The sequence below is a fragment of the Zonotrichia albicollis genome, chromosome W (assembly GCF_047830755.1).
Source record: "Zonotrichia albicollis isolate bZonAlb1 chromosome W, bZonAlb1.hap1, whole genome shotgun sequence".
Lineage (NCBI taxonomy): Eukaryota > Metazoa > Chordata > Aves > Passeriformes > Passerellidae > Zonotrichia > Zonotrichia albicollis.
Window position 1 is genome coordinate 19,415,343 of NC_133859.1, and position 18,297 is coordinate 19,433,639.

General features: G+C 39.6%; 1 protein-coding gene across 4 annotated transcripts in view; it reads right to left on the reverse strand.

Moving 5' to 3' along the window:
• Nucleotides 1–18,297, reverse strand: part of LOC141726828 (nipped-B-like protein) — a 175,785-nt gene that overhangs the window by 76,838 nt on the left and 80,650 nt on the right. For 3 of the 4 annotated variants that reach the window (XM_074531922.1, XM_074531924.1, XM_074531923.1), the window contains one exon: nt 1,440–2,942. The exons of the other annotated variant lie outside the window; for it this stretch is intronic. In XM_074531922.1, the coding sequence (XP_074388023.1) occupies nt 1,440–2,942 (1,503 nt within the window). The remainder of the gene's footprint in view (nt 1–1,439; nt 2,943–18,297) is intronic. 4 annotated transcript variants of the gene reach the window in all.

An 18,297-nucleotide genomic window follows, 5' to 3' on the forward strand; every position in this document is an offset into this window, starting at 1 on the left:
CCATCAGAAAGTTTTCCATATGCCTTATAATGAACATAAAAGTTTCATCTGAAATCTTTATACTAAGCTGACAGCAAGGATGTCACATTTTTCTGTCTGACTCTAGATACCCATTATTGTTAGAACTGGAAACTTTGCCTGTTCTGAATATCAAAAAGGGATAGTGGAAATGTTCATTATTCCAGGATAAAGAGAAAATATTTAACAAGAAGGCTAACATTTTACAAATAAGCAGTATTCATGGTGAATTGTTAAGTCTTTAAGGGTCAATACAATCAAGTTAGTAGAGACCAGATATAGCAAAATAAATTCATCATACAGATATAAACTCAATACACATGCACATAAACTTAGCTATACATTCACAAAGATTTCTAAATCAGTTCTTATCAGATAAATGTTGTACGAAAACATTTTATTCTCAAATTAATGAGCAATGATATACCCAGAACTGCATTCATAAATAATCCTGTATACAGTTAAAATCCTCTCCTCTGACACTTTATCTGCCTATTTTTGAGACATGACAGCTCTATAAACATAACTACATAAGAAATCTAAATGCTCTAAATGCTAAACAATAAAAAAGAACCCTGACCAGTTAGTAACACTGATTTCACAATGTGAAATTATCTACTTCAGTCTGAAACCAAAGAAACTAAAATTATAGCACCAAGAATAAAAAAGTGTTAAATCTGCAGAAGAGACAATTAAATATCAAACCTACGATCTGTTATGAATAACTTCCTGTTTATATGACTAATTTGATAATGCCAGTCTACTGTTTACATTTCTTTCGTCCTTCTGCATACACTGGGCCATAAGAGACAACACTATCTGAATTCTCCTAAAAATAGAACTTTTTAATAATCTTATTGTCACACAGCCTAAAGTATGGAGGCTTCCCAATAGAGCTGTATTTATAGTATTAGAGGAAGATGGGGCTTTGTAACTGCCTTCTTATCTCATAATGTAAAAATATCCCTTAGAAAAACCACATTTCATTTCCAAATAAAAACATAAAGGAATCTTAGAGCTTGTATACATAGTATTTCACCACACTTCGGCTACAACAATTTAGTTAGAGTAGTACCATTCCCTTACACAGACACACCTAATAATTCACATCATAGTTATATTTAACTAGATAAATTACCAGATTAAACTCATGTAACTGAAATACATTTTAAGACTATTTACGTGTTCCCACATTAGGAACTTGCATTGGAACAAACAAATCATTTAAGTTATACTGTAACAAGATTTCCAATAACCACAATCCCATAGACAAATTTCACTTTGTTTCCCAAAATTACCAAATAAGCAAGAGTATAACCTACCAAACATTTGTGTTTAATTTCTAACCATAGGAGTAGCAAATCGAAAAGAATGGGCGTATACAAGATATAATGCAATTAACATTAAAAAAGACAACTTACCTTTATTAGATTTGGATGACTTGTTCTTGCTAGGTTTAAAACAAGAGCCCCTTGATTTATCTTCTCTATCCTTAATAAATTTCTGCACATCATCCAGTGAAAGTTTTTGAAGGACAACTATAGGCTTAGCTCCTTTATTTAGATCTTCAACTAGCCCAATCTTCTCTACTTTGTCCTGTTCACCTTTAAATTCAGTTTTCCTTGATTCCTGAGTGACATTGACATCTTTATCACGCTTGATTTTTGGAATGACAAAATGTTTCAATGCACCAGATCTTGCCCCCAACAAATAACTGGGAAACTCTGCTTTACTGTCAGCATGTGCTTTATTACTATTTACTTTACTCTTGTTACCATCTGTCCTTTGTTCATCCTTGCTGTTTTGTGATTTAAAGCCAGGTTTATCAGGTCTTGATTTATTAGAATCTCCTCTACCTTCTTGTTTAATGCGAGGGCTGTCAGGTCTTGATTTCTGATCCCCAGAAGAAAACCTTTCCCTTGATTCACCAGACTCATGTCTATGTTTCCTTGCAAATTTCTCAGGTTTTGAACTATCAGATTTAATACCATGTTTAGAATCATGTTCATTTTTGTTTGAGGATCTTGAATTTTCAGGTCTTCTGATCTTGGATGGATCTCCTCTGTATCTCTCTGACTCCTCCCTGTCCTCTGATCTTTGTTTGAGGCTATCATGGTCACGCCTTGGTGTATCAGAAACTGAGCGCCCATCAGGCCTCAGTTTTGTTGGATCGGGTCTACTTTCAGATTTTATCCTTGAAGGATCAGATTTCACATCTATTTTATGCCTAGATATTTCTATTTTCTTATCTGATAATGGTTTACTTGAGTCCCTTCTGTTATCATGTCTATGTTTTGGCATTTCAGGCCTGCCTTCATCCTTCTGTTTCGGTGTTTCAGGCCTCTGCCTTATTTCCTGTTTGCCATTGTTTTGTTTTCCCTCATTTTGTTTCATCTCCATTTGCCTGCTCTGGTTTTGTTTTGATTCTGTTTGTCTGTTCTCATTTAGTTTCACATCCATTTGTCTGCTTTCATGCTTGCTTTCATGTTTAGCTTCTACCTGTTTCTTCTCATTCTGTTTACTTTCCAACTGCCTGCTCACATTTTGCTGAAATTCCATTTGTCTGTTTTCATTTTGCTGGATATCTGTCTTTTGACCCCCAAAGTCTGACATTTTCCTAAAAATCTCAGGATGGTTTTCAGGTTTAAATTTAAGAACTCCAACAGTGTCTTCTTGGGGAACACACACAAACACATCATTATACTGCTTAATTTCTTCAGGTTTTTTGATGATGTCCAAATCTTGAGTTACTGTTGCCTGAGAATCTGCTCTTCCTGCTTGCTGCAGATCAATACTAACCATCAGCGCTGGCCTTGCTCCATTTCCTGCAGAACCTGTCTCCTGAGAAGCTGCTCTATTTCCTCCAGTAGCACCTCCAACCTCCTGTGGTTTATTTTCTTGTTTTCGCTTCTTCAGAGGCTTATCTACAAAATAAAAGAGAAAAATCACAGATGCTATATATTAGAAAGAGGCAAATGTCCAAGCAAAAATGTCCATTCCCCCTCCACCCCCACCAATTAATCCTCCTCCACATGTATGTGCACACAAACAACAAAACCCATTGAATTTAAAAGCAAGAATAGAACTTCTCTAATACTTTTTAATGTGTTCGTTATCAATCTATCACATGTGCCAATTAATCATTAAAAAACATCTTCAAAACATATGAAATCAGTTCCCATACAATTCCCAAGAGAACCATCTAATAAAGAAGATGCAATAATGGCCAAAAAAATATCATTAACAGTTGAAGCAAGTCTTGAGGAGTGCTACTATAAAAGACTCTCCTTTGCAGATTATGCCTGGTTCATTACACACAAACTATGCAAGGATCTGCAATGATTAGGAGACAGAGCTTCTCCCTACTCGATTCAGTTGAGCTTTGCATATATTGTAGCCAGGGAACACATGAACAATGAACAAAAATTATGAAAATAAGTCCAACACTCCATGTTTCTCTTTGAAACAAGGAATATACCAAGAGTTGGAGTCTATACCATAGCACATATGAATAAGTGGAGGGGCCACTACACACTTAAAAGTTTCAGTATTTTGCCCTTGCAACCATAATGCTTTTCATGGATGAAACAAAAAATTAAGCAATAATTTTATATAGTGTCAAGAACTTGACTCTACAATAATCCTTTCAGTTTACATTAAAAAATCATTAAAAGTAGAATACAGAAAAATAGAAAGTGAGCCAAGTACCCTCTCCTGTAATTTAGTAGAATTCATAGAAATGAGAAGCACATGAAAATATCTATTCATTTAAAATACAACCTATTTATATTACCAACATGATACTCAAAACTTAAATTAATTTCTACCATGAAACTCAAAAGCCCTACCTGTACTAAGGCTTATATTCTCATATTGTAGTTTGTCAATAAAATATTTTCTCTGTAATCAGAGAATATAATTTTAAGTCTAAGTAATGACCAAACACAGGTTGAAAATTCTATCAAAATGTCTAGACCACAAATAGAATATAAGAAAAATAACTTATTTTGTGCTTAGATTTATAGTGCCTTTTCACCAGATGCAATGAGCCAGCTCTCCTTTTGGGAGCAGGGGAAAAGTAAGGAGGATGCAATCAAGGAAGTAGGAATTAAACTCTTAACAAAAATACCCCCAACCTCTCAAATTGTAAACCAGAATCATAACTATGACTTCTAATTTTCTCTATACTTGCAGAAGATTCTGATTCAGAAGAATTAAAATTTTTAAAGATCATCTCCAAAATTATCATTAGAACACAGTAACAAGTAGTAATATAGTCAACTCCAGTGATGTGAACAGTTTTGTGGTTTTTTCCTGTCATTTTAATTCTCAAATCTAACTTCCTAAAACTCCAAAATTATGTATAACATTTAATGTCTGAAAGACAATAAAGACAAGTACAATAAACTCCACACAGAAACTGGTCAACTGCAAATAAGGAGCTTTTCAAAGTAGGAGCACTTGCCAACTTTATGATAGACATGTGAACCAAACTAAATTTGATTAATTAAAAGTGCAGCTTTTTAGCATGGCGGTTTTTCCTTTTTCTGTCCAACAACAACAAAAACTGTTGGATTCATATGAGAGCTTATATAGATTAACTTCCTTACACTACTTATTAAAACAAATGTGGGAGTTTTTTGAAACCTTCATCCAATGACAAAAAATATTTTTCTCCCTGTGACCAAGAGGGCTTTGACCTCACTGAACTTCATAGCAGGTCTTAGGAATAACTGTGAAGTAGAAGCTTCCAAACGGAGAGATTTCAAATTTGATTTTTTTTGAAACACACATATATTAATATACATACATACATACACACACATATCACTATCTTATTTCTCAATTAAAACTGTTGAAATTTTGAAACACAAATTGAGAAACTTGTGTTCTTATGAAAAAGTCAGTCAGCTTTTTCATTTTAGTACAGAAATGTCAGTCACACTGAAAAAGTCCTGTAAAGCTCTGATGGTGGATCTAGATTTTAAGACATTACTGTTACCAGTTATCCCTGTCCCTTTAACTGAGGTTATCACCTGTAGCAGAAGAGAACACACATTCACATTTCTACAAGTGTGTTTCATTGTCTAGTGCATCAGATTACAGCACTAGTGAAGACGGTTTGCATTAACCTAACCAGACTGAACAAGCCAGCTAAGAACCAAGCAAAGGTTTTCTTCTGCTACCCCTACTATAGAAGCAAGACAAATGGTAAGGAGATCTGATGCCTTAAACTGGTGTAGTTAGATCAACAACTCACCTTTCAGAGTCTTCATGCTGAGGGCTCTAAGATTAAACAACCAAAACAATTCAAGTATGATCAATTTTCTCTCTTGAACTCTATGAGAGTTCTGGACCTAGGACAAAAAAGCTGACCCAAGTATATAAAAAGAAGCAAGTTTGCAGACAATACAAAACTAGGAGGACTTATTGACTCCCTTGAAGGCAGAGAGGCCCTGCAGAGAGACCCAGACAAATGAAGGGGCTGGGCAATCATCAACCATATGAAGTTCAACAAGGGCAAGCGCTAGATTCTGCACCTGGGATGGGACAACCCCAGATGTACGGACAGACTGAGGAATGAGAGGACTGGAGAGCAGCTGCAGGAACGGACCTGAGGGTCCTGGTTGATGGCCAGTTGAACATGAATCAGCAGTGCCCTGGCAGCCAGGAGGGCCAACCATGTCCTTGAGTACATCAGGCACAGCACCACGAGCCAGTCGAGGGAGGGGATTGTCCCGCCCTGCTCTGCACTGGTGTGGCCTCACCTTGACTACTGGGGGCAGTTTTGGGCACCACAGTATAAGGAAGACATTACACTATTGGAAAGTGTCCAAAGGAGGGCACAAGGATGGTGAAGGGCCTGAGGGGAAGCCATATGAGGAACATCTGAGGTCATTTGGCTCGTTCAGCCTGAAGAAGAAGAGATCGAGGGAAAACCTCACCAGGGTCTGCAGCTTCCTCCCAAGGGGCAGCAGAGATGCAGATGCTGAGCTCTTCTCTCTGGTGACCAATGACAGGACCCAAGGGAACAGCTGGAACTGTGTATGGGGAGGTTTAGGTTGGATATCAGGAAAAGGTTCTTCACACAGAGAGTGGTCAGGCACTGAACAGGCTCCCTAGGGAAGTGGTCACAGCCCCAAGGCTGCCAGAGCTCAAGAAGCATTTAGACAACGCTCTCAGGAAATGAGTGGGATTGCTAGGGTGTCCTGTGCAGGGCCAGTAGTTGGACTTGATGATTCTTTTGGGTCCCTTCCAGCTCAGGATATTCTATGAAAATATCAGGTTGAACTAGTACATTAAAGGTAGGATGAGTACATAGCACCACTATCTTCACTGAGCATAATGGAAAAAACTCCACTGAATGGGCACAAATACTTTTTTGTTTGCCGTCATAGCTGCAGAAATATGAAGGGTGAACAACACCATTGGCCTTTAACAAATTCTGAACTCACTTTGAACTATATGAGAATAATCAATAGAGTATCAGAGAAGTGAGGAGAGTAATTAACCTCTGAAAACAGATGTTTACAAGTCTTCTCTTTTACAATCAAGTATATGCAAGTTTGCATAAATCTGTCTTGTTAAGGCATGAGTCCCAAGACCCCATAGGGTCTTAATGAACAGATGAACTTAGGAACTTTACAATATCCATTCAAATATTGTTCATAATCTTCAAGACGTCAGTATCCAAGCTTCATTCCGTAGATGACAGAATTTATTATCAGGATCTAGGAGTTTGCAAAAATATCAGACTAACATTTTTCTTTCAAATCCTGCAGACCGAGGTTCAGAGCTTGCCACAGTTTTGAACAGGTAGGCTCTCATGCTCTTGAGACCAATTAAGTGTGATCAGGATCTTTTTGCTTCACTCTTTACAGCAATTTTTGTAATAGAAGGGATATGTAGTAAGCCACAGAAGAGCTTTCTGACTATATTATAGATCAGGTATCCAAGTTTGTTGTTCTCAGATTCTTTTCTTTTTAAAAATATTATTCACTCCTTCCCCTTCCCTGTCTCCCAAGAACACAGATACATCAAAAATGTATCTACATTTTATTCAATTACTTGAACTAATTTATGACTGTTCAGAGTACAGTCTGATCCCAGTTGTTCTCCTATGTGTGCATTGGTTTATCTTGGCAAATTTGCATGGACATTCTCTTTACATTGCAACATGCTCACCAAAAGGCAGTACCTTGGTACTCAGAGCAAGATGATAAACTATCTAATTCTAAAAAATAGCAGAGATGTTCTGTCAAATTAAATGGGTCACTGTGGTGCAAGAAAGAAAATATTACAGGAACCACAAGTTTGAAATGGATTTCCAAGCAGTTGTGTCTCACCTGTCCTGTTATGAACAGTATTCCTGGAGACAGGTTGTGGCCTTCATCTTTGGAAATATCTGCATGTCAAAACAATGAGTACTTTCAGATTTAGAAATTAATTACTGCAGAACCTCTGTGCAAAAAACACATTGCACTGGAATAACCACAGATACCTTTGAATATATTTCTGATGAAACTGCAAGTCAATTGTGATTTGCAGCATATCCATGCTGAAAATGGATATACTTGGAAGCTGAGCAAGTATTAGGGACAGTAGCTGGATGAGGGGAGCTGTATTAAAGAAGTATCTGCATTCTTCCATTTAATCTGAAATCTTTCCAAAGCAGCAGCCAGAACACCACTAGTGCTGAAGTCTTTGATGTTACTGCTTTCTTGCAAACACGATGATTGTCTTAAGTTTCAGATTAAACTTTTTCAACAAATTAGTATAATAGGATGATAGCCTAAAAATCTCTAGAACTGCATGTCCTAGCAGATGGAAATGGGTCTTGTGTAAATACTTGTGAAAAGATAACAAGCCTAAATAAGAACCACATGCATGGTTGCTGAGCTTTGTTTTAGCAGAATGGTAACACTGTTCTATTAATATCGCTTGGTAAACTTTAAAATCCAGAGATTTCTGATTTATCTTGAAGACACAACATATAAATTACCACTTCCCCATTTACACCTTGTAAGAAATTCAGTTAGAGACTTCATATCCAAGATGGATAAATGTGAATGTACTCCTCTTCAGAACCACAAAGGTTGGTCCTCTAAAGTTGCATTCTGTGTGAACCATTTTGATGACTCCAGTAAAAAATTTTTGAATAACAACTTAGAGTGTAATATTTTAAAGCTGTAACACTCTTCAGAGATTATTGGGATATGCCTCGACTCATTTAAAATACCACTTATTTACATTATTTAAATCAGGAGTAAATAAATTTATCCCAAATATACCAGTCCTAAGTAGCTATTACTTATTGTCAAACCTTCAATTTTTGAACATCAAAGACAAGTCATCCAGAGGCCAGTTATGAGCTTATCTTATTTAAGCTAACAGTCAAGACTAGGAATTTTCAACAAATAGCACATAACCATATGCCTAAATAACAAATCTATGTTTACTGGGGCTTGCACTCTGCTGCCAGAGGAATGGAGAAAAATGCTTTGGCAATGTCAGTAGTGGCATACCACTTCACTGCCTTGGACTCCAGCTCGTGCTGGAGCTCCAACATGTCTGGCACAGCAGCACTCAGTGGTGGAGTCACTTCATTCAATGCACGATAGTCCACAGTCAATTTCTATTCTCCTTCAGATTTACGCACAGGCCAAATGGGACTGTTGAAGGGTGAGTGGGTTTTGCTGACCACCCCTTGGCTCTCCAGCTCTCAGATCATCTTCCACCCAGGGGAAGAAACCAAGGATTCCTACCTGGATATAATCTGAGGTTTTGGAACATCACAGGCCGCCTTACCTACTGGATTCCCAGAACACAAGAGCTACAGAACCACCACTGGACCTTCAGAGGAAGACCAGACCCTTCTACAGGATCACTGCTTCAACAGAACCATATCTATCACTTCAACAGGACTGCAGCCACCATTTAATCTGACTGCTACCACCACCCAGACCAAAAGGGTGTCAGGTTGTATCCTGACTCTGACAGTTTAAGCCAGTGTTTTCTGCTTTTATCTTAATTTTCCTATAAATTATAGTTCTGACTTAGAGTCTCCCACTGGTTTGTTTTCAAACTAACATATATTTTGGCGCCCAATGTGTGGCGGTCCAGAGAGAAGTCAGAATTACAATTTTGTATTAACAGAAACCTTATCACCATGATGCTCAACATGTTTACATGGGTATTGTACCTTGCTCTCTATATTTTCCCACACATGGGGTACTATTTGCCAGCCATGACGCTCCATTTGAGACCAGGGAATGGCAAGAAATTTGCTTTATTGGTTTATTATGTCTATTGCATGATAACCTTCAAGGCAATGAACATCATTCAGAATATATACTCAATTTTGTTTGCCTGTCCTAGTCTGGACTGCTATGTCTGGGGCCTCCTCAACAATCACACCGATCCCCAAGGGGGAAGAGTAGAGAATGGTTTCTTCCAGCCTTTCAGGCCAGACACAGCACTCTTTGAAAATATTGAGTTCCTTCTGGATATCAAGGATGGCATAATCTTGGTGTTAGTTTTGCTTTGTCTTCTCTTTATGGCCTGCACTGTGCACACCATGCTTGGTGTCAGGACAGTGCTTGGTACGGTACATGTTCAGGAAGAGGAGGAGAAAAGAAGCAAAGCAATAAGCACCATGTCTATGTGAACCATCACTAAACCAGAAGGACAGCCCAAGCCGGTAGCAGTTGTCCCCATTCAGAAAAAGAAATCGAAGAGTAAATCAGTCCGCATAGTGACTGATGAAGAAGCAACTGGACCTTTGCACCCAACAGAGGATACAGAGCTGGAAATCATCACTTGCTCTCTATCCCTGGGTGAGCTGGGTGACCTGTGGAAGGAGTTCATCTGCCTGGCAAACGAGTCCATCCTGACCTGGCTGCTCCACATGTGAGACACTGCAGGTAATGACACCATTCTGGATGGAAGTTAGGCCAGGCAACTGGGATCCCTGTCCTGAGACGTGGTCATTGACCAGGGAATTTGTAGAACCCAAGCCACTCTCAGCCTCTGGCAGCAACTGCTAGCAAGTGTAAGGGACATATACCTTTGTAAAGAAGACCTCCAGGTGCACCAAAGAAAACTGAACACAATGGAACAAGGTATCCAATGCCTAAGGGAATTGGCTGTGCTGGAGATATTTTTTTCAGAAGATGAGAGATTCCCCAAGAGCCTAGATGGTGACCAGTGCACATCACAAATGTAGTTGAGATTCGTGCAGCTTGGACCAGAGATATAGTCTTGTTACCTAGCGATGCTGGAATGAAGGGGAGGACAAGGTGGGCGCGTTGGTCAACAAACAGAGAATTTATGAGGACACTGTTACTGCCTGTTATGCACCCATGTCTCGTCCATGGAAACAAAGCTGGCTGAGCAAGTTTGGAGCTTGATTGAAGAGGGCCATCAGAAACTGATGTCCCCCAGCCAAGGAGAGAGGATACACTCCACAAGGTAACCTCTGTTTTTTCCTTCAGGAGCATGGAGAAGACATGAGGAAGTGGGATAGAAAATCCACTGTTGGAATGTTGGGGGACACAAGACAGATGATGAACTTTGGACCTGGTTAACATAAGAGGTTTGATAACAGGATGCCTTGGCAAAAGCAAACGGAAGTTTGAAAATTAGACCCAGATTGCAAGAAGATTAAATTGAATGGGTTTACTAGAAAAAGAAAATCCCATTAAACTCTGCAAGCCAGAGGTGTTGTTATATGCATAAGTTTGTGTATGTGATTTTAGCCCAATCATTGTAGTACACACTACTAGTCTCCCTGAAATAGTACATAAGCATTTGTATCCCACAATAAAATTGGATTCTGATCACTGAATCAGTCTTCCCCGTCTCTCTCCATTGCTGACAACCCACCTCCTCTTTAGTAGCCTGAGTACATAAATTGAAAAGAGAAACATCTATCACAAGAAACTCACCTAGCGTCAATACTGCTCCAGTCTTGCATGGAGAGAACTCCAGACGGTATAGGAACACTAATATTACCTAGTCTCTTGAAGGGACCTCAGGAAAATATTTACAGGAGGAGAGCAACATGTACCATGACCAGGATTAGAGGGGCTCTGCCTCTAGCCAGGTAGAGGAAAGGGACAATCAGATCTTTTGGACTGTGTGGATCTGATGACCTGCCATGTCTGACCCACAAAGATATAGGGCTTTGGTTGACACTGGCGCTCAATGTACCCCAATACAATCAAGGTATGTGGGAGCAGGATCCATTTCTATTTCTGGGTGACAGGAGGATCCCAGCAGCTGACAGTACTGGAAGCTGAAGTGAGTTTAACTGGGAACAAGTGGCAGAAACACCCCATCGTGACTGGCCCAGAGGCCCCATGCATCCCCAGCATAGACTCTCTCTGGAGTGGGTATTTCAAAGACCCAAAAGGAAATTGTTGGGCTTTTGAGATAGCTGCTCTAGAGACAGAAGAAATCAGACAACTGAATATCCTGCCTGGTCTCTCAGATAATCTCTGCTGTGGGAGTGCTGAAAGTGGAACAACAAGTACCGATCACCACAGCAACAGTGCACTGTCGGCAATACTGCACTGACAGAGACTCTGTGATTCCCATCCATAAGATGATTCATGAACTGGAGATCCAAGGGGTGGTCAGCAAGGCTCATTCACCCTTTAACAGCCCTACATGGCCAGGGTGTAAGTCCAATAGAGAATGGAGACTGATGGTAGATTACTGTGATCTGAATGAAGTCACACCACCATTAAGTGCTGCTGTGACAGACATGCTGGAACTTCAGTATGAGCTGGAGTCCAAGGCAGCCAAGTGGTATGCGACCATTGATATTGCCAATGCATTTTTCCCCATTCCTTTGGCAGCAGAGTGCAAGCCTCAGTTTGCCTTCAGCTGGAGGAGTGTTCAGTACACCTGGAACCGACTGCCCCAGGGGTGGAAGCACAGTCCCACCATCTGCCATGAAATGATCCAGGCTGCACTGGAAAAGGACAAGGCTCCCGAACATCTACAGCATATTGATGACATCATTGTGTGGGGGAGCACAGCAGGGGAAGTCTTCAAGAAAGGAGAGAAGATTATCCAGATTCTGCTGAAAGCTGGTTTTGCCATTAAGCAAAGTAAGGTTAAGGGACCTGCTCAAGAAATTCAGTTTCTAGGAGTCATGTGGCAAGATGAACAATGCCAGATCCTAACAGAGGTAATAAAAAAAAAAATCACCACTGTGTCCCCACCTACCAACAAGAAAAAAACTCAGACTTTTCTAGGAGCCATGAGCTTTTGGAGGATACATATCTCGGAGTACAGCACGACTGTAAACCCCCTTTAACTTGTGACTGTCTTGGGGTGATTTTATGATGACGCTTTATTCTCTGTCTGCCTTACACCCAGAAAACAACTGCTGTAGCTTTAAGATGGACCCAGGTGGTGGGGGAAGCTTCCGGGTTTTTGGTTTTTTTTTGTTTTTTTTTTTGTTTTCCTTCCCCTGGCCTGGAAGCTTTTCACCAGCAAGTCTCTTTTTGGCAGGTTTTTTTTTTTTTTTTGTTCTTTTTTTTTTTTTTCCAACCCAGGGAACCTGCGGGGCCACTCTGGCTGATCTAAATCCCAGAAAGACTGAGCCAGCGAAAGAAGGGACATTCAACTCCACCAACTTCACTGACTGCAAGAAGACCCACGCCAGAAATCCAACAGGTTCCCAGCTGCTGCGTCAACTCTGTTCTCCTCCCCTCACAGAGACAAAGATGGGCAGTGCCATCTTTGTGTCTCAGCCACACAGCAAGTTGGGGGTGGAGTGTAAGGTTCAATTTTCTTTTTTTCCTGTGCTTTGTGGGTATCTTGCTTTGTTAATAAACAGTTTTCCCTTTTTTTTTCACTTTCATCCCCTGGTATCCATTTCTCTCACTGGCAGAAGAAATGGGAGTTATTGAAGCCCTCTTTCTTTAGAGAAAAACATTCATTTTAGAGCATTCTCCTAGAATTTGTCTCTAAACCGAGACAATGACACGAAAGAGAACTGATTTCCAGTGGGGCCCTGAACAACAACAAGCATTCAAACAAATTAAGCAGGAGATTGCCCATGAAGTAGCCCTTGGGCCAGTCAGAATGGGGCAGGATGTGAAGAATGTGCTCTACACTGCGGCTGGGGAGAATGGTCCTTCCAGGAGCCTCTGACAGAAGGGACCTGGAGAGACTCGAGGATGATTGCCTAGGTTCTGGAGTTGGTGATACAAAGGATCTGAGGCCAGCTATACCCCAACCCAGAAAGAGATTCTTGCAGCTTATGAAGGGGTTTGAGTTGCCTCAAAAGTAATTGTCACCAAAGCGCAGCTGCTTCTGGCACCCCGACTACCAGTGCTGGGTCAGATGTTCAAAGGAAAGGTTCCTGCCACCAACACCACATAAAGCAAGTGGATTGCACTGATCATGTGGCAAGCCTGGATAGGACATCTTAATCGCCTTGTGATTCTGGAAATGATAACAAACTGGCCCAAAGGTGAGACTTTTGAATTATCTTCTGAAGAGGAGGAACAAGTGACACGTGCCAAGGAAGCCCCACCATATAATGAGCTACCGGAGAGTGAGATGATATGCCCTCTTCACTGATGGTTCTTGCCGAATTGTAGGGACAAACTGGAAATGGAAGGCTGCAGTATGGAGCCCCACATGACAAGTTGCACAAGCTACTGAGGGACAAGGTGGATCGAGTCAGGTTGCAGAGCTTAAAACCATCCAGCTGGCTTTGGATATCACTGAATGAGAAGTGGCTGAGGCTCTATCTCTACACCGACTCGTGGATGGTAGCTAATGCTCTGTGGGGATGGCTGGATCATTGGAGAAAGGCCAACAGGCAACGCAGCGGGAAATCCATCTGGGCTGCTGAGATTTGGCAGGACATCGCCGCCTGGGTAGAGAGATCGACTGTGAAGGTTCGACACATAGATGCACACTTACCCAAGAGTCAAACTAATGAAGAGCATTGTAACAATGAGCAAGTGGATCAAGCTGCCAAGATGAAGATATCACAGGTGCATCTGGACTGGTAGCACAAGAGAGAATTATTTCTAGCTCATTGGGCCCACAATGCCTCTGGTCATCAGGGGAGAGATGCAACATACCCATGGGCTCGTGACTGATGGGTGGACTTAACTATTGACAGTATCTCACAGGTCATCCACAGCTGTGACACATGTGCTGCAGTCAAACAGGCCAAGCGGGAGAAGCCTCTGTGGTACGGTGGGCAATAGTCAAAGTGTAGGTATGGAGAAGCATGGCAAATTGACTACATCACCCTTCCCCAGACATGCCAATGCAAGTGCTATGTGCTGACCATAGTGGAAGCCACCACAGGATGGTTGGAGACCCACCCTGTGCCTCACACTACTGCCCAGAACACCATCTTGGGTCTGGAAAAATAAGCCTGGTAGAGACATGGCACCCCTGAGAGAATCAAGTTGGACAATGAGACCGATTTCAAGAACAACCTTGTAAACACCTGGGCCAGAGAACAAAGTATTGAATGGATATATCATATCCCTTATCACGCACCAGCTGCTGGGAAAGTTGAATGGTGCAACGGACTACTAAAAACCACCCTAAAGGCACTTGGCAGGGGGACCTTCAAAAATTGGGAAGTGAATTTAGCAAGAGCCACCTGGATAGTCAACAAACGAGGCTCCATCAATCCAGCTGGTCCTGCTCAGTCTGAACCATTGCACACAGTGGATGGAAATAAAGTCCCTGTGGTACATATAAGAAGTATTTTAAAAATGACTATTTAGATTAGTCTCACCTCAGGCAAAGGCAAACCCATCCACGGGATTGTTTTTGTTCAAGGACCTGGTTACACTTGGTGGGTAATACAGAAAGATGGGGAAACCTGCTGTGTATCACAAGGGGACCTAATATTAAGCGAGAGCTGTGTGTAAAGTTTTATTGTGTATAGATATATAAGTTGAGTTTAAAGAGGGTAATGATTGGGGTGGATAATGTCTTAGGTTACAATGTAAGATGTAACCAAAAGTATGTATATTATCACCATTTTCATAAGCTGTTAAAAGCAGGTGGGGCAGTGTTCTTATATCTTCCATGACTCATCCCTGATAACTCCCTCCAGGGGATATCTTCTGCTAATGAGCCATCAAGTCTCACCGCATGACTCAAAATTACATCATCCCATTGTGAGAAGCACCACCCAGGGGAAGGAACCAAGGATTCCTACCTGGACATAATCTGAGGTTTTGGAACATCACAGGCCGCCTTACCTACTGGATTCCCAGAACATAAGAGCTACAGAACCACCACTGGGCCTTCAGAGGAAGACCAGACCCTTCTACAGGATCACTGCTTCAACAGAACCACATCTATCACTTCAACAGGACTGCAGCCACCATTTAATCTGACTGCTACCACCACCTGGACCAAAAGGGTGTCAGGTTGTATCTTGACTCTGACAATTTAAGCCAGTGTTTTCTGACTTTATTTTAATTTTCCTATTATAGTTCTGACTTAGAGTCTCCCACTAGTTTGTTTTCAGACTAACACACTCCCCTTCGAAGGAGAGACTCAGCAAACATAAGTCAAAAATTTTAGTCTCACTGCTTGCTCCCTTACAGAAGAAACTAAGAAAGTAAAGTCATGAACCTGGTATAGGAAGCTTTATAGAACAAACATAATTACAAAGGCTCCAAAGTAGAGACCAAACGGCTTCTAGCTGCTGCAGTTCAGAGGAAGGGATTTCCAAGAATCTGAACAGAAACTGCTGATAATTTTTAGCAATCTGTCAAGGGACTTTATCAAACTTCTGGTCACTATGCAAAAAACAAAGTCCATCAAGAGGAGTGTCCAAACTCATTCAGGAAATAAAACAACTTCAAACCAAACCAAAAACAAAACCTCTGAAAGTACTACAGGAATCTCTGACATGCCTTAGGGTGTAGCACAATTCATAATCTTCATTTTAGTAAAGTTGTGTTTGTTTTCTTGAGTATGACAATAATGCAATCAGCATAACTGGAGGATAAAATATGATCTTATGAATTTTTCTGCTTAAGAATGTTTGGTAAATCATTATTCCCTGTCACCAATATTAATACAAAAGAAATATTACACTAGATAATAACAAGAATTGAACTACAGCAAATTATAATCAAGCATCTCCACTTGTTTAAAGACTGGAGGCTGTAATTTAACCTTCCTGTTTTTTTATAAACATTATTATATCAATTTATCAGTGAGAGAGATTTTTCTGAAACAAATTTGGGGTTTTATCCATTGGATTGTTTTGTGAAGAATTATAGTTTTGTAAACTCAATTGTTAAAATAATCTGAGAAAAACCTGAAGTGTGAATACTTTTGAAATACATAATGCAGCACCTAACTTTACAAGAAAAAGGCAACACACTAACAGTAGACTTAATAAAGACTAATTATTTCATGTATCACATACAGATTAACATTTTCAATCAGTTTCAAATTCATTTGTAGGAACAACAAACTTTTGAAAAAAGGAAATTAGTTTAAAATTTATTGGTGAACACTTTTAATCTCCCTTCCAGATGTTGATTTTATTCTGGCATCATACCTTGCATTCAAAAGTATTTTCAATTAACTAGATCCAGTAACATTTATATAGGATGATAATGAAAAAAGCCTGTGTCATCATCTTAGGTTGATGTTAGGGTGAACTTAGTGACTGTGAACTACAAAAATGCTGGGGTTAAACTGTTAATAAAGAACAGTATGTGAAATTAACAAAGCTTATCAAAATTTAAATCCATTATAGAGAAGTGACTGTCCCAGAACAACAAAAAGTCATTACTGGGTAAGTAATATTATAAATCCTCCCATCCATTTAACAGGTACAATCAAGGGCATATGCTACATGTATATTTTGCTTAATTATTTTCTTAGTTCATGCTATAAATAAAAATAAAATACACTTCTTACTAAGCTGACTTTTAGTTATTTTCTACACCTCCTTACAAGAGCAGGTTTTTGCACTACCCTACTTAAAGCACAACCTGGATAAATGGGAATTCGCTTTCATGTTACACAAGAGCACCAAAGGAAAGTAAACACCATTAAAATACACCTTCTCTTTTCAAAAAAACATGCTTTTCAGTATTACATTCTCAAAAAATATATAAAAAAGCAACTTTCCCTAGATAGTTGGAATCACTGCAATACTTTATTGCAATTTCTCTAGATAAAAGAGAAACTGCTTCCCTTTACTTTTCTTAAAACACATCTGAACATAAAACAAAAAAAGTCTTTCATCTATAGGAACTGGATTTTGCAAATCTGCTTTTTATTGGGAAAGCTACATTGGGTGCCAGTTTCATCTATTACATAACACTATAAAATGCAGACCTAATGAAAGTTTGTATACAAAAAATACATGGTATCCAATTGTCACACCATCCTACTACACAGAGAAATAATTTGTATTTTACACTGTCTCATTTCATGTTCTGGTATTAAATGTAATCTTTAGCAAGATGACTATACAAATGACTACACTCATATCTCTATGTTAAAGTAAATAACCTCCCTATAACATATTTTTGAAAATTAATGGTAATATACTGGTTATAATTACACATTCTGTCATTTCATTCACTTGGTACATAAAACTAAATGTAAACAAAGTTAATTCTTGATAGTGTTTTTCTCTTTTTTTGTGGGACTTTTTGGAGGAGATGGGTAATGGGGAGAAAGGGAAAGGAGCTGAATAAGAACTTTAAAGGTAAGAGAAAAAGTTTACTTACCTATAATGTAGATTTGAGTTTTGCTCCGGTAGATTCACACTCTTGGGATGGGTGTGTCTGCTGCTATGGGCTTGGAATGAACTAAAAAAAGAAGGGCCCACAGCAGGCATCCAAATGCCCCCCAAGTGATCCAATTATTGGAAATAAAATTATTACAGCTTCACTTCTCCCTAATTCAAAGAATCTACAGTAAGATCCCAAAGTAGGTAAAATGGATCCTCAAAGGTAAAATATATAGGGGGAAAAATGCCAAAGAGATGAATAAGTTTGTCTCATTTAAAAAATGCTTCTAATCCTTTTAAGTTTAAAAAATATATATTAGTCTCACAATTAAACAGTAAGTGAGGAATGATTTCATGATTTTTCTTGCAAATACCAGAACACAGTGCCTTTCACAAGTAAAAGTATAACTCCTTAATCTGTTAAGATAGCTACATCGTATAAAGGGTCTTTGAAGTAGCCTAAAATCTAACAATGAACACACACTGCCATGTATGGAAGAGCTCAAATTAAAATT